This window comes from Oncorhynchus tshawytscha, linkage group LG26, assembly GCF_018296145.1.
Source record: "Oncorhynchus tshawytscha isolate Ot180627B linkage group LG26, Otsh_v2.0, whole genome shotgun sequence".
Classification (NCBI taxonomy): Eukaryota; Metazoa; Chordata; class Actinopteri; order Salmoniformes; family Salmonidae; genus Oncorhynchus; species Oncorhynchus tshawytscha.
The window spans coordinates 39,766,246-39,786,565 of record NC_056454.1 but is presented as its reverse complement, the minus strand read 5'-3'; the positions used below and the strand labels follow the sequence as shown (position 1 = coordinate 39,786,565).

General features: G+C 45.8%; 1 protein-coding gene across 1 annotated transcript in view; it reads left to right on the top strand.

Moving 5' to 3' along the window:
- The window catches only part of LOC112235322 (potassium voltage-gated channel subfamily H member 3), a 217,291-nt gene that overhangs the window by 113,547 nt on the left and 83,424 nt on the right, over positions 1-20,320 (top strand). The window contains exon 3 of the mRNA XM_042306751.1: positions 10,498-10,632. Within this exon, the coding sequence (XP_042162685.1) occupies positions 10,498-10,632 (135 nt within the window). The remainder of the gene's footprint in view (positions 1-10,497; positions 10,633-20,320) is intronic.

The following is a 20,320-nucleotide window of genomic DNA, read 5'->3' as shown; positions in this document are numbered from 1 at the left end:
ACACAATTGGCTCAGGTTTGGCCGGGGTAGTCCGTCATTGTAAATAAGAATTTGTTCTTAACTGACTTGCCTAGTTAAATAAAAATAGTAAAAAAGGTTGGTGAGAGTGAAGAGGTGAATGTTGTGTGTGTGTTGGGAACAGGGGCTAGCTACATAGCTGCTACTTGGATAAATAAGCTGTAGACAAAGATGAGCACAGCCAAATGGAGGACAGTCTCAATGAGACTTAAAAAAGACAAATTAAAGGTTGACCCTGCATATTCATGAGCATTTTACAGCCCCCTGGTGTAGGAGAAGAGAGATGTAGTAAAGTTTAGTGAGGCCTGGGGCTGAAACCATTTAGAGATCAGCAAACAGAAGTGTGTGTGTGTGTGTGTGTGTGTGTGTGTGTGTGTGTGTGTGTGTGTGTGTGTGTGTGTGTGTGTGTGCGAGTGTGTGTGTCTGTGTGTGTGTGTGTGTGTGTGTGTGTGTGTGTGTGCGAGTGTGTGTCTGTGTGTGTGTGTGTGTGTGTGTGTGTGTGTGCGCGAGTGTGTGTGTGTGTGCGCGAGTGTGTGTGCGTGTGTGTGTGTGTGTGCGAGTGTGTGTGTGTGTGTGTGTGTGTGTGTGTTTTGTGCGTGCATGCGTGCGTGTGAGTGAGTGAGTGTTTCCATGTGTGTGTGTGTGCGTGTTTCCATATGTGTGTGTGTGTGTGTGTCTGTGTGTGTGCGTGTGTGTGTGTTTCCATGTGTGTGAGTGTATGCTTGTGACCTCACGACACAACCTGAGCCTCCAGAACGATTGGAGGGTTATTAAGCCCTGTCCCTCATCCTCTGGTTCAGGTACGTATTCACACAGTGTTTTAGAACACCATGTCATCCAGCTAATGTCATCCAGCCATCCACCCACCTGAGACAGAGAACACAGCGTTCACCATAACAGCCGTGTAACAGGACCCTGTCTGTATGAATATGAGGCTGTTTCATCCTGATTGTATCCCTTTATGTACAACCACAACATGACCACCTGTTACATGACTTTGTCAGGGTTGTTTTTGATGCTCCAGTTGAATCACTGATAGGTGGAGTGGCAAACAAGCAGGATAAATAATCCTGCATGCACATCAGGGCCCTGTTTTAGAATCGAAAAGACTGCACACGCACAAACATACAGTGCCTTGCGAAAGTATTCGGCCCCCTTGAACTTTGCGACCTTTTGCCACATTTCAGGCTTCAAACATAAAGATATAAAACTGTATTTTTTTGTGAAGAATCAACAACAAGTGGGACACAATCATGAAGTGGAACGACATTTATTGGATATTTCAAACTTTTTTAACAAATCAAAAACTGAAAAATTGGGCGTGCAAAATTATTCAGCCCCCTTAAGTTAATACTTTGTAGCGCCACCTTTTGCTGCGATTACAGCTGTAAGTCGCTTGGGGTATGTCTCTATCAGTTTTGCACATCGAGAGACTGACATTTTTTCCCATTCCTCCTTGCAAAACAGCTCGAGCTCAGTGAGGTTGGATGGAGAGCATTTGTGAACAGCAGTTTTCAGTTCTTTCCACAGATTCTCGATTGGATTCAGGTCTGGACTTTGACTTGGCCATTCTAACACCTGGATATGTTTATTTTTGAACCATTCCATTGTAGATTTTGCTTTATGTTTTGGATCATTGTCTTGTTGGAAGACAAATCTCCATCCCAGTCTCAGGTCTTTTGCAGACTCCATCAGGTTTTATTCCATCAATTTTAACCATCTTCCCTGTCCCTGCTGAAGAAAAGCAGGCCCAAACCATGATGCTGCCACCACCATGTTTGACAGTGGGGATAGGGTGTTCAGGGTGATGAGCTGTGTTGCTTTTACGCCAAACATAACATTTTGCATTGTTGCCAAAAAGTTCAATTTTGGTTTCATCTGACCAGAGCACCTTCTTCCACATGTTTGGTGTGTCTCCCAGGTGGCTTGTGGCAAACTTTAAACAACACTTTTTATGGATATCTTTAAGAAATGGCTTTCTTCTTGCCACTCTTCCAAAAAGGCCAGATTTGTGCAATATACGACTGATTGTTGTCCTATGGACAGAGTCTCCCACCTCAGCTGTAGATCTCTGCAGTTCATCCAGAGTGATCATGGGCCTCTTGGCTGCATCTCTGATCAGTCTTCTCCTTGTATGAGCTGAAAGTTTAGAGGGACGGCCAGGTCTTGGTAGATTTGCAGTGGTCTGATACTCCTTCCATTTCAATATTATCGCTTGCACAGTGCTCCTTGGGATGTTTAAAGCTTGGGAAATCTTTTTGTATCCAAATCCGGCTTTAAACTTCTTCACAACAGTATCTCGGACCTGCCTGGTGTGTTCCTTGTTCTTCATGATGCTCTCTGCGCTTTTAATGGACCTCTGAGACTATCACAGTGCAGGTGCATTTATACGGAGACTTGATTACACACAGGTGGATTGTATTTATCAACATTAGTCATTTAGGTCAACATTGGATCATTCAGGGATCCTCACTGAACTTCTGGAGAGAGTTTGCTGCACTGAAAGTAAAGGGGCTGAATAATTTTGCACTCCCAATTTTTCAGTTTTTGATTTGTTAAAAAAGTTTGAAATATCCAATAAATGTCGTTCCACTTCATGATTGTGTCCCACTTGTTGTTGATTCTTCACAAAAAAAATACAGTTTTATATCTTTATGTTTGAAGCCTGAAATGTGGCAAAAGGTCGCAAAGTTCAAGGGGGCCGAATACTTTTGCAAGGCACTGTATATTGACATTAATAAACTTTGGAGCAGCAGGTAACTTTGGGACGGCAGGTAGCCTAGTGGTTAGAGTGTAGGACGGCAGGTAGCCTAGTGGTTAGAGTGTAGGGAAGGGAGGTAGCCTAGTGGTTAGAGTGTAGGGACGGCAGGTAGTCTAGTGGTTAGAGTGTAGGGACGGCAGGTAGCCTAGTGGTTAGAGTGTAGGGATGGCAGGTAGCCTAGTGGTTAGAGTGTAGGGACGGCAGGTAGTCTAGTGGTTAGAGTGTAGGGACGGCAGGTAGCCTAGTGGTTAGAGTGTATGGACGGCAGGTAGCCTAGTGGTTAGAGTGTAGGGACAGCAGGTAGCCTAGTGGTTAGAGTGTAGGGACGGCAGGTAGCCTAGTGGTTAGAGTGTAGGGAAGGCAGGTAGCCTAGTGGTTAGAGTGTAGGGACGGCAGGTAGCCTAGTGGTTAGAGTGTAGGGACGGCAGGTAGCCTAGTGGTTAGAGTGTAGGCACGGCAGGTAGCCTAGTGGTTAGAGTGTAGGGACGGCAGGTAGTCTAGTGGTTAGAGTGTAGGGACGGCAGGTAGCCTATTGGTTAGAGTGTATGGAGGTAGCCTAGTGGTTAGGCAGGTAGCCTAGTGGTTAGAGTGTAGGGACGGCAGGTAGCCTAGTGGTTAGAGTGTATGGACAGCAGGTAGCCTAGTGGTTAGAGTGTAGGGACGGCAGGTAGCCTAGTGGTTAGAGTGTATGGGCAGGTAGCCTAGGGTAGCCTAGTGGTTAGAGTGTAGGGACGGCAGGTAGACTAGTGGTTAGAGTGTAGGGGTTAGAGTGTAGGGACGGCAGGAAGCCTAGTGGTTAGAGTGTAGGGGGACGGCAGGTAGCCTAGTGTTTAGAGTGTAGGGACGGCAGGTAGCCTAGCCTAGTGGTTAGAGTGTAGGGTTACGGCAGGTAGCCTAGTGGTTAGAGTGTAGGGACGGCAGGTAGCCTAGTGGTTAGAGTGTAGAGACGGCAGGTAGCCTAATGGTTAGAGTGTAGAGATGGCAGATAGCCTAGTGGTTAGAGTGTATGGACGGCAGGTAGCCTAGTGGTTAGAGTGTAGGGACGGCAGGTAGCCTAGTGGTTAGAGTGTAGGACGGCAGGTAGCCTAGTGGTTAGAGTGTAGGGACGGCAGGTAGCCTAGTGGTTAGAGTGTAGGCACGGCAGGTAGCCTAGTGGTTAGAGTGTAGGGACGGCAGGTAGTCTAGTGGTTAGAGTGTAGGGACGGCAGGTAGCCTATTGGTTAGAGTGTATGGACGGCAGGTAGCCTAGTGGTTAGAGTGTAGGGACGGCAGGTAGCCTAGTGGTTAGAGTGTATGGACAGCAGGTAGCCTAGTGGTTAGAGTGTAGGGACGGCAGGTAGCCTAGTGGTTAGAGTGTAGGGACGGCAGGTAGCCTAGTGGTTAGAGTGTAGGGACGGCAGGTAGTCTAGTGGTTAGAGTGTAGGGACGGCAGGTAGCCTAGTGGTTAGAGTGTATGGACGGCAGGTAGCCTAGTGGTTAGAGTGTAGGGACAGCAGGTAGCCTAGTGGTTAGAGTGTAGGGACGGCAGGTAGCCTAGTGGTTAGAGTGTAGGGAAGGCAGGTAGCCTAGTGGTTAGAGTGTAGGACGGCAGGTAGCCTAGTGGTTAGAGTGTAGGGTTAGAGTGTAGGGACGGCAGGTAGCCTAGTGGTTAGAGTGTAGGGATGGCAGGTAGCCTAGTGGTTAGAGTGTAGGGACGGCAGGTAGTCTAGTGGTTAGAGTGTAGGGACGGCAGGTAGCCTATTGGTTAGAGTGTATGGACGGCAGGTAGCCTAGTGGTTAGAGTGTAGGGACGGCAGGTAGCCTAGTGGTTAGAGTGTATGGACAGCAGGTAGCCTAGTGGTTAGAGTGTAGGGGCGGCAGGTAGCCTAGTGGTTAGAGTGAATGGGTGACAGGTAGCCTAGTGGTTAGAATGTATGGACGGCAGGTAGCCTAGTGGTTAGAGTGTAGGCACGGCAGGTAGCCTAGTGGTTAGAGTGTAGGGACGGCAGGTAGTCTAGTGGTTAGAGTGTAGGGACGGCAGGTAGCCTAGTGGTTAGAGTGTAGGCACGGCAGGTAGCCTAGTGGTTAGAGTGTAGGGGCGGCAGGAAGCCTAGTGGTTAGAGTGTATGGGCGACAGGTAGCCTAGTGGTTAGAGTGTAGGGACGGCAGGTAGACTAGTGGTTAGAGTGTAGGGGCGGCAGGAAGCCTAGTGGTTAGAGTGTAGGGACGGCAGGTAGCCTAGTGTTTAGAGTGTAGGGACGGCAGGTAGCCTAGTGGTTAGAGTGTAGGGACGGCAGGTAGCCTAGTGGTTAGAGTGAATGGGTGACAGGTAGCCTAGTGGTTAGAATGTATGGACGGCAGGTAGCCTAGTGGTTAGAGTGTAGGCACGGCAGGTAGCCTAGTGGTTAGAGTGTAGGGACGGCAGGTAGTCTAGTGGTTAGAGTGTAGGGACGGCAGGTAGCCTAGTGGTTAGAGTGTAGGGACGGCAGGTAGAATAGTGGTTAGAGTGGAGGGACGGCAGGTAGCCTAGTGGTTAGAGTGTAGGGGCGGCAGGAAGCCTAGTGGTTAGAGTGTATGGGCGACAGGTAGCCTAGTGGTTAGAGTGTAGGGACGGCAGGTAGACTAGTGGTTAGAGTGTAGGGGCGGCAGGAAGCCTAGTGGTTAGAGTGTAGGGACGTGGTTAGAGTGTAGGGACAGGTAGCCTAGTGTTTAGAGTGTAGGGTTACGGCAGGTAGCCTAGTGGTTAGAGTGTAGGGACGGCAGGTAGCCTAGTGGTTAGAGTGTAGGGACGGCAGGTAGCCTAGTGGTTAGAGTGTAGAGACGGCAGGTAGCCTAATGGTTAGAGTGTAGAGATGGCAGATAGCCTAGTGGTTAGAGTGTATGGACGGCAGGTAGCCTAGTGGTTAGAGTGTAGGGACGGCAGGGTAGCCTAGCCTGTGGTTAGAGGGATGTAGGGGTTACGGGTAGCCTAGGTAGCCTAGTGGTTAGAGTGTAGGGACGGCAGGTAGCCTAGTGGTTAGAGTGTAGAGACAGCAGGTAGCCTAGTGGTTAGAGTGTAGAGACGGCAGGTAGCCTAATGGTTAGAGTTTAGAGATGGCAGGTAGCCTAGTGGTTAGCGTGTAGATATGGCAGGTAGCCTAATGGTTAGAGTGTAGGGATGGCAGGTAGCCTAATGGTTAGAGTGTAGAGACGGCAGGTAGCCTAGTGGTTAGAGTGTAGAGATGGCAGGTAGCCTAATGGTTAGAGCGTTGGGCAAGTAAACGAAAGGTTGCTAAATAAAATCCCCGAGCTGACGGGGGTTTGTTCTGTTGTTCTGCACCTGACGACGGCAGTTAACCCACTAGACTGTCATTGTAAATAAGAATTTGTTTCTAACTGACCTGCATGTTTCCCTTTATAAATCAGACCTGTTGTAAAACTGTTCACCCAAGAACAAACATTGAAACTAATTTGGAACTATTGGCATTTAGCCACGGCATGCAAATTACTAATTGTTGTTTAATATTTTGTTTCTTCTGTAGATTGTTGGCTTACTATGTCCTGCTTTGGTATTGGCTCTGAGATTCCAGTGCGTTCGGAAGGAATTCAGGCCCCTTCTCTTTTTTACACGTTATTACATTACAGCCTTATTCTAAAATGGCATCAATCTACACACAATACAATGACAAAGCGATGACAAAGTGAAAACAGACATTTTAGCAAATTTATAAAAAAATGTACAACAGAAATACCTTATTTATGTAAGTATTCAGACCCTTTTGCTATGAGACTCGAAATTGAGCTCAGGTGCATCCTGTTTCCATTGATCATCCTTGAGATGTTTCTAGAACTTGATTGGAGTCCACCTTTGGTAAATTCAATTGATTGGATATGATTTGTAAAGGCACACACCTGTCTTATATAAGGTCCCACCGTTGACAGTGCATGTCAGAGCAAAAACCAAGCCATGAGGTCGAAGGAATTGCCCGTAGAGCTCCAAGACAGGATTGTGTTGAGGCACAGATCTGGGGAAGGGTACCAATAAATTCTGCAGCATTAAATGTCACCAAGAACACAGCCAGGGAGGTGACCAAGAACCAGATGGTCACTATAACAGAGCTCCAAAGTTCCTCTTTAGAGATGGGAGAACCTTCCAGAAGGACAACCATCTTTGCAGCACTCCACCAATCAGGCCTTTAAGGTAGAGTGGCCAGACAGAAGACACTCCTCAGTAAAAGTCACATGACAGCCCACTTGGAGTTTTCCAAAAGGCACCTAAAGGACTCTCAGACCATGAGAAACAAGATTATCTGGTCTGATGAAACCAAGATTGAAGTCTTTGGCCTGAATGCCAAGCGTCACGTCTGGAGGAAACCTGACACCATCCCCATCCACAGTGAAGCATGGTGATGGTAGCATCATGCTGTGGGGATGTTTTTCAGCGGCAGGGCCTGGGAGACTAGTCAGGATCGAGGGAAAGATGAACCGAGCAAAGTACAGAGAGATCCTTGATGAAAACCTGCTCCAGAGCACTCAGGACTTCAGGCTGGTGTGAAGGTTCACCTTCCAACAGGACAACGGCCCTAAGTACTAGTGGTGTAACAGGCCGTAGTTGATCCGTGATCCGTACGGATCACCACGCACGGTTCAGCACGCATGTGAACTGCGGATCAATTGCAAAGTTTAACCATCACAGTGTGAAATACAGTTCTACTGCCGCGGTTACTTTTTAAAGTCATAAAACAGCTGCTAAGATAAAGACATGTTTACACAAACGCATGTATTTATCCCCTCCTACTAGGCGGAGTCAACTCCTTGCACGTCTAGACAGCCAATACATCTCTGTTGCTAGTCAGGAACTGGTTAATTGGTTCCTCTCACTGGTGTAGTAATGGCCCCGCCTCCTGCTAGAACCTTTGTTTGCGTGTAAGTATATCTGTGTAACAGGACTGTCCCTTGTCACTTCATCTGACCTGACAGCGGTCCGAATTCCTGACTCCTCCCTAATCCTCGGCTGTCCTACTTTATCAGTGACTGAGACCAGACTGTTGCCCTTTGCCTCCCTCCTTAGGAGCCATGAGATTGATCAATACCATGATTTGACAGAATGTAAACTGTCTGCCCTCCCACTGTCAAGGTTGTGCGCTACTGGTACAAAGTCAGGTGCAGGAGAGCAGAGAGTTGTGATCAGGTGCAGGAGAGCAGAGAGTTGTGATCAGTTGCAGGAGAGCAGAGAGTTGTGATCAGTTGCAGGAGAGCAGAGAGTTGTGATCAGGTGCAGGAGAGCAGAGAGTTGTGATCAGGTGCAGGAGAGCAGAGAGTTGTGATCAGGTGCACTTTATTTGGCAGAAGCACAAAAGACAGACGCAACTGCGTCAACAACCCTCCAGCCAATGGCAAAAGTGAATAAGCACGAAAACACTCACAATAATTCAAATGTATGACAATAAACATACTACGGGTCAAACACACGATACCCGGGAACCAGTCTGGCGCGTAACACTAAACACGTAACAAAACAATTTCACACAAAGACATGGAGGGGAACAGAGGGAATATATATGTAGTGTGATTAGGAAATGAAAACCAGGTGTGCAGGGAACAAGACAAAACAAATGGAACAATGGAAAATGGAGTGGCGATGCCTAGAAAGGCCGGTGAACGCCGCCCGAACAAGGAGGGGAGCCGACTTCGGCGGAAGTCGTGACACCCTCTTCCTCACTCAGTAACTAGTTCTCATCTACCCTTCATTGACCCCAACATATTTAATTCTTATATGTGTAAAGTAATCAATAAGTTCTAGTATAATACCATGAATAATTCTATTTCAAGCTAGAATCTAACAGGATGTACCTTAATACAGTATGGATGACATCAGTTGAATAGAGACTAGCAAACTATTATCTCTTCTAGATCAAGATAAAATCTGTAAAAAAATCAAATAAATGTAGCTTATGTGTTATCATACAGCCAGCTAGGGCCAAACTCATTTCACTTTCTGAATGACCCTTTTGGAACTACGCTTTCTAAGATGAAAAAGCTTTTATTCACTAATAAAGACATCCTGGCGTGTCTCTCTCGCTCCATCAGTAATAACAATGTCTAATAGGGAAGCTGTAGGCTTTGACTCAGGGGGCAGAATGTGAAGCTAGACATGCATAACCACACAGCATTTAAATGAGTTAGCAAAATAACACACACACACACACACACATACACACACATGCTTGTTTTGAACTAAGACTTGGCACACCACTTGCATACACAGAGTGCCCATCCGGAGACACAAAACAAAATAAAGTGAGGTAGTGAGATGTTGTTTTCTGTGTTTTGCTGTTATTCAAACATACTGGGCTAGAGCAGGATGATGTGGTGTGTGTGTGTGTGTGTGTGTGTGTATATGTATGTATGTATGTATGTATGTATGTATGTATGTATGTATGTATGTATGTATGTATATACTCACATACCAGGTAGCAGATTTGGTTTCTTGGAATTTATAGGAACGTACATTTTTGGTTTTCCATTAGTTCTGGGAACAAAGCCATACTGGTCAAACGGAATGTATTTCAACATTCTGAGAATAGAAGTGAACATTTAGCCTATTCTGGGAACATGTATTTTTAGGTTGCAGGGAAGTTCTGAGAATGTTTTGCTATGGTTCCCTGAAGGTTTTCCTGGGAGGTTTTATTAATGTTCTGAGAACGGAAATTCTAGGTTATTAATGGAAAGTAATGAAATAACGTTCTGAGGACATGTTTCAATAAAACATTTAATGACACTGCTAGTTTAGTTGAACTGTTTTGAACTTCAAGCACAGATAAAAATTGATTTGCTTAGACATTAAATGTGCAAACATGTTTTTGTATTTATTGTGGCACAGCATCGGTGAGATTCAAACCTATGATCTTATGTTCTCTATCTATAGAATTAGTCCACTGTGCCACTAGGAGGGAGCTAACATCCTGGTTTTTTTTACTCATACAAAGCTGTTCATTTTAGTCTATTCAAACAGACCCCCTTTCAAAGGAAGCAAGCGTTCATTAAGATCAGGTGTGGCCATTTAGTGGGCGTGGCCAACACACCTGAACACACTTAACAAGATAGAGGCTAGAGAGAGTTTTCTCTGAATGTTTTCTGATGGTTTTCATGGAAAGTTTTTTGAATGTTCTCGCAAAACAATTTGAGAACAAGCCTTTAAATAGATCGATGTGGAAACCTGCAGGAAATGTTACAGTATGCTGAAGTACTGAAATTCCCACAGAAGAATGTTGTTTCTTAACCTTCTCTGAACTAATTATGAACGTTCCCAATGTCAAACCAGTTGGAGAACGTTCCTAGAACATTAGGGATATTGAAATGAAATGTAACCACATTTGAACTTTAAAAACAATTATGTTAAAGTAATTAAATACCAATAAAAATATATATATCTTGTCAAGTTCCTTAAAAATGCTGAGAATGTTCCAAAGCCAAGCAACTATCCTGCACCATTCCCAGGGCATTGTGGGAAGGTGGTATGGAAAATAACTTTAGGATAACCAGGCTCTAAGAAACATACAGTATGGTTCTCAGAATGTGATGTGCTAGCTGGGATGTGTACATCTTTATCAGGGTCATCTCCATCTCTTTTTATACCAATCCGCCACTACAAATGTCCACCTGATTCACTGGGTTTTTCTACCAGTGTGTGAGCAGTAGTCTACTTTCAGAGCCACTGTGACTCCAGTGAGTGATATGCACCTCTATCTGTGTTTCAGGTACCCAGTTCTGGTGTCTGCTGGACATCGTGCCCATTAAGAATGAGAAGGGAGAGGTGGTGCTGTTTCTGGTGTCCCACAAGGACATCACTGACAACAAGAAGGACCGGGACCCAGAGCAAGGCCCCGAGACTGGTGAGTCACCCTGGGTTAGACCAGGACCCAGAGCAAGGCCTCGAGACTGGTGAGTCACCCTGGGTTAGACCAGGACCCAGAGCAAGGCCCCGAGACTGGTGAGTCACCCTGGGTTAGACCAGGACCCAGAGCAAGGCCTCGAGACTGGTGAGTCACCCTGGGTTAGACCAGGACCCAGAGCAAGGCCTCGAGACTGGTGAGTTACCCTGGGTTAGACCAGGACCCAGAGCAAGGCCCCGAGACTGGTGAGTTACCCTGGGTTAGACCAGGACCCAGAGCAAGGCCCCGAGACTGGTGAGTTACCCTGGGTTAGACCAGGACCCAGAGCAAGTCCTCGAGACTGGTGAGTCACCCTGGGTTAGACCAGGACCCAGAGCATGGCCCCGAGACTGGTGCGTCACCCTGAGTTAGAATCTAACTTAACTTGGCTTAGAGTCTGATTTATCATGGGTTAACCTGATTTGAATAGGTCTTAACTTAGGTGAACTTGGGAGGGAGTAGAGAGAGACAGAGACCGTAACAGAAATAGAGAGAGAGAACGAGAGAGAAGATAGAAAGATTTGAGTATTTTATACCGTCAAATGAGGTTTTACAGCTGTTCTCTATCATATTCATACTTCAGAGAAAGGATACCTTGATGATTGCTAAATACTGCACAATTTGGATACTTGCCCCCCAATCCCCCCCCTTCCCCAAAATACGTGTAAATATTGGGACTATAAATTTTGCCTTCCTGTATTATACTGATGCTATAATGTTTATTCTATTCTCCTGAGCCATTTACTTTATGTTCATATTGATGTATTTTATTATGTATTATTGTTGTTGCATTGTTTTATTAAAAATAAAATTACCTTTATTTAACTAGTTGTTTGGATTTAGTAGACCATGTAGTAACCCTGTGTGGTGTCTGGAACAAAACTGAATCAGCATCAAGTGAAGCTGAATGCAGCGGACATACGACTGATAAAAGTTGAAACTACCTGATCTTCACTCTGACATTCTCCCTCTCTGACACTCTCTGTGATTGTTCTAATGCGTATCTCATCTGGCTACAGATGACTGCATTCAGCTTCACTTGATGCTGATTCAGTTTTGTTCCAGACACCACACAGGGTTACTACATGTTCTACTAAATGCAAACAACTTACAGAGTGAAATAATGGGAGAAAGATAGAATAGATTAATAGGAAGGGAGGGAGGTGAATAGGAATGGATGGATGGAGGGAGGGAGGTGAAAAGAAATGGATGGAGGGAGGGAGGGAGGTGAAAAGAAATGGATGGAGGGAGGGAGGGAGGTGAATAGAAATGGATGGAGGGAGGGAGGGAGGGAGGTAAATAGAAATGGAGGGAGGGAGGGAGGGAGGTAAATAGAAATGGATGGAGGGAGGGAGGGAGGGAGGTGAATAGAAATGGATGGAGGGAGGGAGGTAAATAGAAATGGATGGAGGGAGGGAGGGAGGTAAATAGAAATGGATGGAGGGAGGGAGGGAGGTAAATAGAAATGGATGGATGGAGGGAGGGAGGTAAATAGAAATGGATGGATGGAGGGAGGGAGGTAAATAGAAATGGATGGATGGAGGGAGGGAGGGAGGTAAATAGAAATGGATGGATGGAGGGAGGGAGGGAGGTAAATAGAAATGGATGGATGGAGGGAGGGAGGTAAATAGAAATGGATGGATGGAGGGAGGGAGCGAGGGAGGGAGGGAGGTGAAAAGAAATGGATGGAGGGAGGGAGGGAGGGAGGTGAATAGAAATGGATGGAGGGAGGGAGGGAGATAAATAGAAATGGATGGAGGGAGGGAGGTGAATAGAAATGGATGGAGGGAGGGAGGTAAATAGAAATGGATGGAGGGAGGGAGGTAAATAGAAATGGATGGAGGGAGGGAGGGAGGTAAATAGAAATGGATGGAGGGAGGGAGGTAAATAGAAATGGATGGAGGGAGGGAGGGAGGGAGGTAAATAGAAATGGATGGAGGGAGGGAGGTAAATAGAAATGGATGGAGGGAGGGAGGGAGGGAGGTAAATAGAAATGGATGGAGGGAGGGAGGTAAATAGAAATGGATGGAGGGAGGGAGGGAGGTAAATAGAAATGGATGGAGGGAGGGAGGTAAATAGAAATGGATGGAGGGAGGGAGGGAGGTAAATAGAAATGGATGGAGGGAGGGAGGTAAATAGAAATGGATGGAGGGAGGGAGGTGAATAGAAATGGATGGAGGGAGGGAGGGAGGTGTTCATGTTTTCTGTTCTGTCATTTATCACAAGGACATAATGACTGTAACCTTTAACGAGCCTCATCAGCACACAGGTGTTACACTGTTATAGATTAGGGAGGAAGGGAGGGATGGATGGAGAGAGAAAAGTAAGAGAGAGAGAGACTTTTTTGACTTTTTGTCTTTCTTTAATGATACATCCTCATTTCATTAAAACCCTTAAAACCATTCAAATTCCACCCCTCCTCCGACCAGCAACCGCAGGTCACCCAGCCTTAGTAAACTGCTGCCATCAATCGCTTCTGCAGGGTGGCCGATTGAACCGATCTCAAAAAAATCACTGGGTTGTGGAAGATAGGCTCCTCCCACACCCACAGCCCAGGCTCCACACCCCCTTCTCCTGTGGGCCTTAGCAGCTTCCAGGCCCTCAGCATTGCAGAGTAAAAATCAGAGAGACCTCTCTCTTCAGCCTCTCCAGCCTCATGAGGAACAGCTGCCGGTCCAACCCTAATCCACCAGCACGCCTCAGCAGCGTGCATGCTGGTTCCCTCCAGCCGACATCAGTATGGTACAGCAATCTCTGCATCGCCTTTAGTCGGAATGCAGCCACCCTTTTCTCCAGTCCCACCAGACCCTGTCTTCCTTCGTGGACAGACATATACAACACTATGCCACAGGGAGGATGCCACCAGGTTGTTGATTATCAGCACCCTCCTTCTATATGACAATTGGGACAGGAGGCACCTCCACTTGGCCAGTCTTGACACCTCTGTGACAGCCCCTCCCAGTTCTTCCTGACCCACCTATCCAAGCCAGGTACACCCCCAAAATGTTAATTCCTTCACAACCCCACTGCAAACCCCCCGGAAGCAGGGGGGGGGGGGGCTATCCCTCCAAAAAAGTCTCAATGGCTATTGTATAAAACTGCCCCGATAGAGGGCATCCTTGTCTAATGCCCCGCCTCATCCAGACTGGCCTACTGAGCCCCCCTCCCACCTTGACCATACATGACGCCCCAGCATACAACATCTTCACACAAGCCAAAAACCTTTCCCCAAGCCAAAACACAGACATCACATTAAACAGATACTCATGGTTCACTCTCTCAAAAGCCTTCTCTTGGTCTGAAGAGACCAGTCCAAAGTTCACATTAGAAACTCTCGACAAGTCCAACATTTCCTGACTAAGAACAAGTTGTCCGTGATTGAGCATCCCAGTACACAATATGTCTGGTCCTTGTGCACTATAGAGTCCAGATGGGACTTCAGTCTGTTAGCGAGGACCTTGTGTAGTCCGCACAGAGCAATGCCACTGGCCTCCAGTTCTTAAGTTCACACAAGCCCCTTTTTTGGGCAGGAGAGTCAGAGCCGTCCGACGGCAGCTCATTGGCTACCCTCCTACCCCAACGCACTCATGCAATGAGTGTCCATTTCATCCCTCTGTGCCAGAGAGAGCTTAGGGTGTCCTGCAAACAAGACCTGAGCACACATAGGATCACACAGTTCTGCCCTGTAAAACTCATTAGAAAACTGTCCAGGTCTCTACATAATTCAGCTAAATTAGCCTGGAGGCCTACATTGTCTTGCCCCACCATCTCTACCTCCTTCACTGATACTATGCTTGAGTTCCCCCAATACTCTCCTATCCTCTGAGGATGAGAGCTGTTTAATATTGACAGAAAAGCCAAATTTGGACTTTTCCCACATCCCACCACTGATTCATACAGTACTCTCTTCGCTGCCTCCACCTTTCCCCCAAAATCTAGGAACCTGAGGATCAAATTGTATTTATCACATACATATGATTAGCAGATGTTAATGCGCGTGTAGAAAAATGCTTGTGCTTCTAGTTCCGACAGTGCAGTAATATCTAACAAGTAATCTAACAATTCCCCAAAAACGACCTAATACACACAAATCTAAAAGGGTGAATGAGGATATGTACATGTAAGTATATGGATGAGCGATGGCCGAGCGACATGGGCAAAGTGCAATATATGGTATAAAATGCAGTACATACATGTGATATGAGTAATGTAAGATATGTAAACATTATTAAAGTGACATTATTTAAAGTGCATTGTATAAAGTGACTAGTGATCCATTTATTAAAGTGGCCAGTGATTGGGTCTCAATGTAGGCAGCAGCCTCTCTGAGTTAGTGATTACTGTTTAGTAGTCTGATGGCCTTGAGAAAGAAGCTGTTTTTCAGTCTCTCTGTCCCAGCTTTGATGCACCTGTACTGACCTCACCTTCTGGATAATCGCGGGGAGAACAGGCCGTGGTTAATTCTAAAATATAATGGCATATTGTTGAAGACTGGTCCACTATCCACAAATGAACAGGCTTCGTCTTTTGTATGGCAACAAAATTCAACGGTAATACCACCTTCTCTAAACCTGATTCAGCACTGGCGACCATATTGGATTTAGAACAAAAAAAATTGGGGCACCATTTCTAATATCAATGAATACATCACAAAGAGCTAAGGCTCTGTCTCTCTCGCGCTCTCTCTCTCTCTCTCTCAATTCAATTCAATTCAATTCAAGGGCTTTATTGGCATGGGAAACATGTGTTAACATTGCCAAAGCAAGTGAGGTAGACAACATACAAAGTGAATATATAAAGTGAAAAACAACAAAAATTAACAGTAAACATTACACATACAGAAGTTTCAAAACAGTAAAGACATTACAAATGTCATATTATATATATATACAGTGTTTTAACAATGTACAAATGGTAAAGGACACAAGATCAAATAAATAAGCATAAATATGGGTGTATTTACAATGGATCTCTCTCAATTCAATTCAATTCAATTCAATTCAAGGGCTTTATTGGCATGGGAAACATGTGTTAACATTGCCAACGCATTGCTCTCTCTCTCAATCTCTCTCTCTCTGGATCTCTCTCTCGCTCTCTGGATCTCTCTCTCGCTCTCTGGATCTCTCTCTCTCTCTCTCTCAATCTCTCTCTCTCTGGATCTCTCTCTCGCTCTCTGGATCTCTCTCTCTCTCTCACTCTCTTTCTCTCTGGATCTCTCTGGATCTCTCTCTCTCTCTCTGGATCTCTCATTCTCTCTCTCTCTCTCTCTCTGGATCTCTCTTTCTCTCTTTCCTCTCTCTCACACCTCTCTCATTCTCTCTCTCTGGATCTCTCTCTCTCTCTCTCTCTCTCTCTGCATGCTGGGAGTGATTGGTGCATGCTGGGAATTGTTTGAGTGAAGGAGTGCGTGTGTTGTGGAGAGTTAGATATTCACAACTTTCTTTCGGTTTGCTATTTCTTGGTGGCATTTTTTTTTGTTGATGCATGATTAACGTTATTATTTTTGTTGTGGTAGAATTAAGTTTTTGTTTTCGTATCGAAATTACCCTGATTTTGGCGGGGATGGCAGCCCGAATGGGGATGCCGTCCCTGTCACTTCGGCATGGCTTTAGGTGTGTTACTGAAGCTGCTGTCACGGTGGAGGAGTTTCTGGTCGCCGTAGGAGAGAAGGTAGGCTATGAGAATATTGCGTATGCATCCCGGATGAATAAAGCTGTGGTGGTATTTCTTAAAGAAGAGTGTCTAGTTAATCGTATGGTTGAGCATGGTGTACTTCTTAAAGGAATGTTTTTTCAAGTTCCGCCGCTTTTTTCTCCGTCAACAAGGGTAACGATTTCAAATGTACCACCGTTTATTCCTAATGAGCTATTGGAGCACGAGTTATTGCGCTTTGGGAAGTTCGCCAGTTCAATTAAGGTTGTCCCGTTGGGTTGCAAAAACCCGGCGTTGAAACAGGTAATGTCGTTTCGGCGACAGGTGTTTATGTTTTTGGACTCACCGGAGCAGACTTTAGAGTTATCGTTTAAAATCAAGTATGACAATAGATTGTATATGGCTTATGCTAGTACGGGTAGTCAACGGTGTTTTGAGTGTGGGGATGTTGGTCATAAGCGACATGCTTGCCCGAAAAGGGAGAAGGCAGAGGGAGGGGCACAGGTGGTCATCGTAACGCCTGGGCCCACTGATGTAGGGAGAGGTGAGCTGACAGCGGTAGAGCAGCCACAAGCACCTGTTGCTGAGGAACAAGTTATCCGTGTTGAGGGCACGGGGTTGCAACTTGTATTAGAAGGAAATGTTATGCTACAGAAAAGTATTGTTGTAGAAGGTAAGGATGTATCTGAAGAGCCAGTTCCTCAGACTGGTGAGCAGGTGCCCAGTATGAGTGCTGGGGTAAAGGAGGGGGTTCATGTGGAGCTAGGCTCCCAGGGAGTGGAGGAGATGCCCACTACGAGTGCTGGGGTTCATGTAGAGCTAGGCTCCCAGGTAGTGGAGGAGTTGCCCACTACGAGTAATGAGGTACAGGAGGGTTTGCATGTGGAGCTAGGCTCCCAGGTAGTGGAGGAGATGCCCACTACGAGTAATGAGGTACAGGAGGGTTTTCATGTGGAGCTAAGCTCCCAGGTAGTGGAGGAGATGCCCACTACGAGTGCTGGGGTTCATGTGGAGCTAGGCTCTCAGTTAGTGGAGAAGATGCCCACTATGAGTAGTGATGTTCAGGTGGGGCTAGTCTCCCAGATAGTGGAGGAGATGCCTGGTACGAGTGATGAGGTGCAAGTGGAGAGTGTTGAAAGGGATGTGGTAGAGGGGAGTCAGTTGTCTGTGTTCTCAGCTGAGGAGGATCAAGAGAAGGATATGGATATCTCTTTAGATATGACAGCTGCTGGTGCGGACTCAGTTTATGATCTAGAGGAGGTAAATGAGTTTCTGGATCAGACTTTTGGGAAATCTGTCAAATTGGCAGATTATTTTGATGTTGATAAGTTTGTGAGGTCAGCTGTGATGTTACAGAAGACGGTGGGGTTAGACCAGCTGAGTGAGAAGAAGCGGTTTCGCTTGAGGAAATGTATTACTGCTGTTGCAGCAGCAAAAGGTGGTGGGAAACGTGTTCAGGTTAAGAGAAGAAGAAAAAAATAATGATGATGATCATGCTTCATAGGGTGTCTTTTTTCTCGTTGGTTTCTCTGTGGTTTCTTCTGCTTTTCTTTTCTCTTTTCTACATGGAGGTACTAAGGGTAGGTTCTCTCAATATGAATGGGGGAAGGGACAGGAATAAGAGGGCTTGGGTATTAGAAGTAATAAAACAGAAAAGGCTTAATGTAGTTTTCCTACAGGAGACACATAGCGATGAGGAAAATGAGGTTGACTGGGGTATGTGGTGGGAGGGGCAGCATGTACTCAGTCATGGTACTAATTTCAGTGCTGGGGTGGCAATATTGTTTTCCTTAGGCTTAGGAGTGACTGTGGTATCTACAACAGAGATTGTCAAGGGTCGGGTTTTATTGGTCAAGGTGGATGTTATGTTTTTTTTTTTTTTTTTTTTTTTGAATGTTTATGCTCCTAATGAGGGTACAGAGCGTATTGCTGTATTTGATCAACTAAAGGAAATGTTAAGACAGTGTGACCAAGAGGGGTGTATGGCTTTAGGGGGTGACTGGAACTGTACAGTGGATTTTACTGTTGATCGCACCGCTGAAGAACCTCACCTGCGGTCAGCCACTTGCCTGTCTGGCCTATTAACTGAGTTTGAGCTTTCTGATGTGTGGAGAGTAAGGAATGCCAAAGTTAGGCAGTACACATGGCTAAAAATTAATGAAGGTCGTGTCAGTGCAGCACGGTTAGACAGGTTGTATGTATCTGAGCAATACTGTAGTAGGGTTGGAAAGTGTGCCATTACTCCTGTGGGTTTCTCTGATCATCATATGGTTACTGTTGATATTCACTTGTCCTGTCCACGAAGGTCATCACCTTACTGGTATTTTAATGTTAAATTGTTACATGATGTCATGTTTTGTGATAGGTTTTTGTTGTTTTGGGAAAAATGGAGGGGTATAAAAGGGAATTTTGAGTCCTTGAGACAATGGTGGGAGGTTGGGAAGGCCCAAATACGAGTTTTTTGTCAACAGTATACTGCTCTGTCTCAAACTGAATTTAAAGAGACTATCAAGGCCCTTGAACAGGACATCAAATCTATTGAATTGAAGCTGCTCACTCAGAATGGCCCTGGACTAGTCATGAACTTACAGGACAAGAGACATGAACTGAGGTCGTTTCTGCATGAAAGAGTGAAGGGTGCCTTGATTAGGTCTCGTTTCGCTTCCCTCAAGGATATGGATGCTCCTAGTGCTTTTTTTTTTAACCTAGGAAAGTCGACATTTCAACGTAAACAGATGGTCTGCCTTCGTCTCCCTGATGGGAAGGTGACCACGAATGATATTGAAATGCGTCAACATGCCGTGGATTTCTACTCGTCCCTTTATAAGGCGGAGGATTGTGACTCTATGTGTACTGAACAGTTGTTACATGGTCTTCCTAAATTGGGACCTGAGCAGAGAGTCGCATTGGACGCTGACATTACACTGCAGGAGCTGTCCACAGCAGTTATGCAGCTCTCAACAGGCCGAGCCCCTGGCATCGATGGGTTACCATCTGAGTTTTATAAGCACTTTTGGGGGTCTATTGGGGAGGACTTTTATGAAGTGATGTGTGAATCTTTTCATGAGGGTTCTCTTCCTGTATCCTGTCAACGTGCAGTGCTTTCACTGTTGCCAAAAAGGGGATTTGGCTCTCATAAAAAATTGGAGACCTGTTGCTTTGCTGTGCGCAGAATACAAAATTGTTTCTAAATGTCTCTCAAACAGGTTGAAAGAGTATCTGGGGTTGTTGATCCACAAGGACCAGTCCTACTGTGTACCTGATCGCTCTATTGTTGACAACTTGTTTCTGATAAGAGATGTTTTAGACATTTGTAAACTGTCTGATGTAAATGTGGGTTTACTTTCGTTGGATCAGGAGAAGGCTTTTGATCGTGTGGACCACCAGTACTTGTTTAAAATAATGAAAGCCTTTGGGTTTGGGGATGTTTTTCTGTCTTGGGTGAATTTACTGTATGCTGGAGCCTCGTGTATGGTGAAGGTGGGTGGTGGTTTAAGTTGCCCCATCCCTGTCGAAAGGGGCATCAGGCAGGGATGCCCAATTTCAGGGCAGTTATATAGTCTGGCGATTGAACCAATGCTTTGCTTTTTAAGAGCGAAGCTTACTGGTTTCTTTGTGCCAGGTGTAACGAAGGGTCCCACGATAGCACTGTCTGCGTATGCAGATGACGTGATAGTTTTTATTACAGGGGTGAGGATGTTAAGGTTCTCTCAAACACTTTAAAGGTGTATGAGGGGGCCTCCTCAGCTAAAGTCAATTGGGGAAAGAGTGAAGCGCTGTGGGCAGGTCAGCTTCAGATGGGGTCTACTCCATGGTTACCAGGGGGCTTCAGTGGGGCAGAGATGGAATGAAGACTTTGGGGGTTTTTCTAGGCTCCGATGTCTTTCAAAAAAGAACTGGGAGGGTGTAGTGGAGAAAGTGTGTGCCAGACTGTCAAGGTGGAAATGGGTGTTGCCCCAGCTGTCTTATAGGGGACGGGTCCTGGTAGCTAATAATC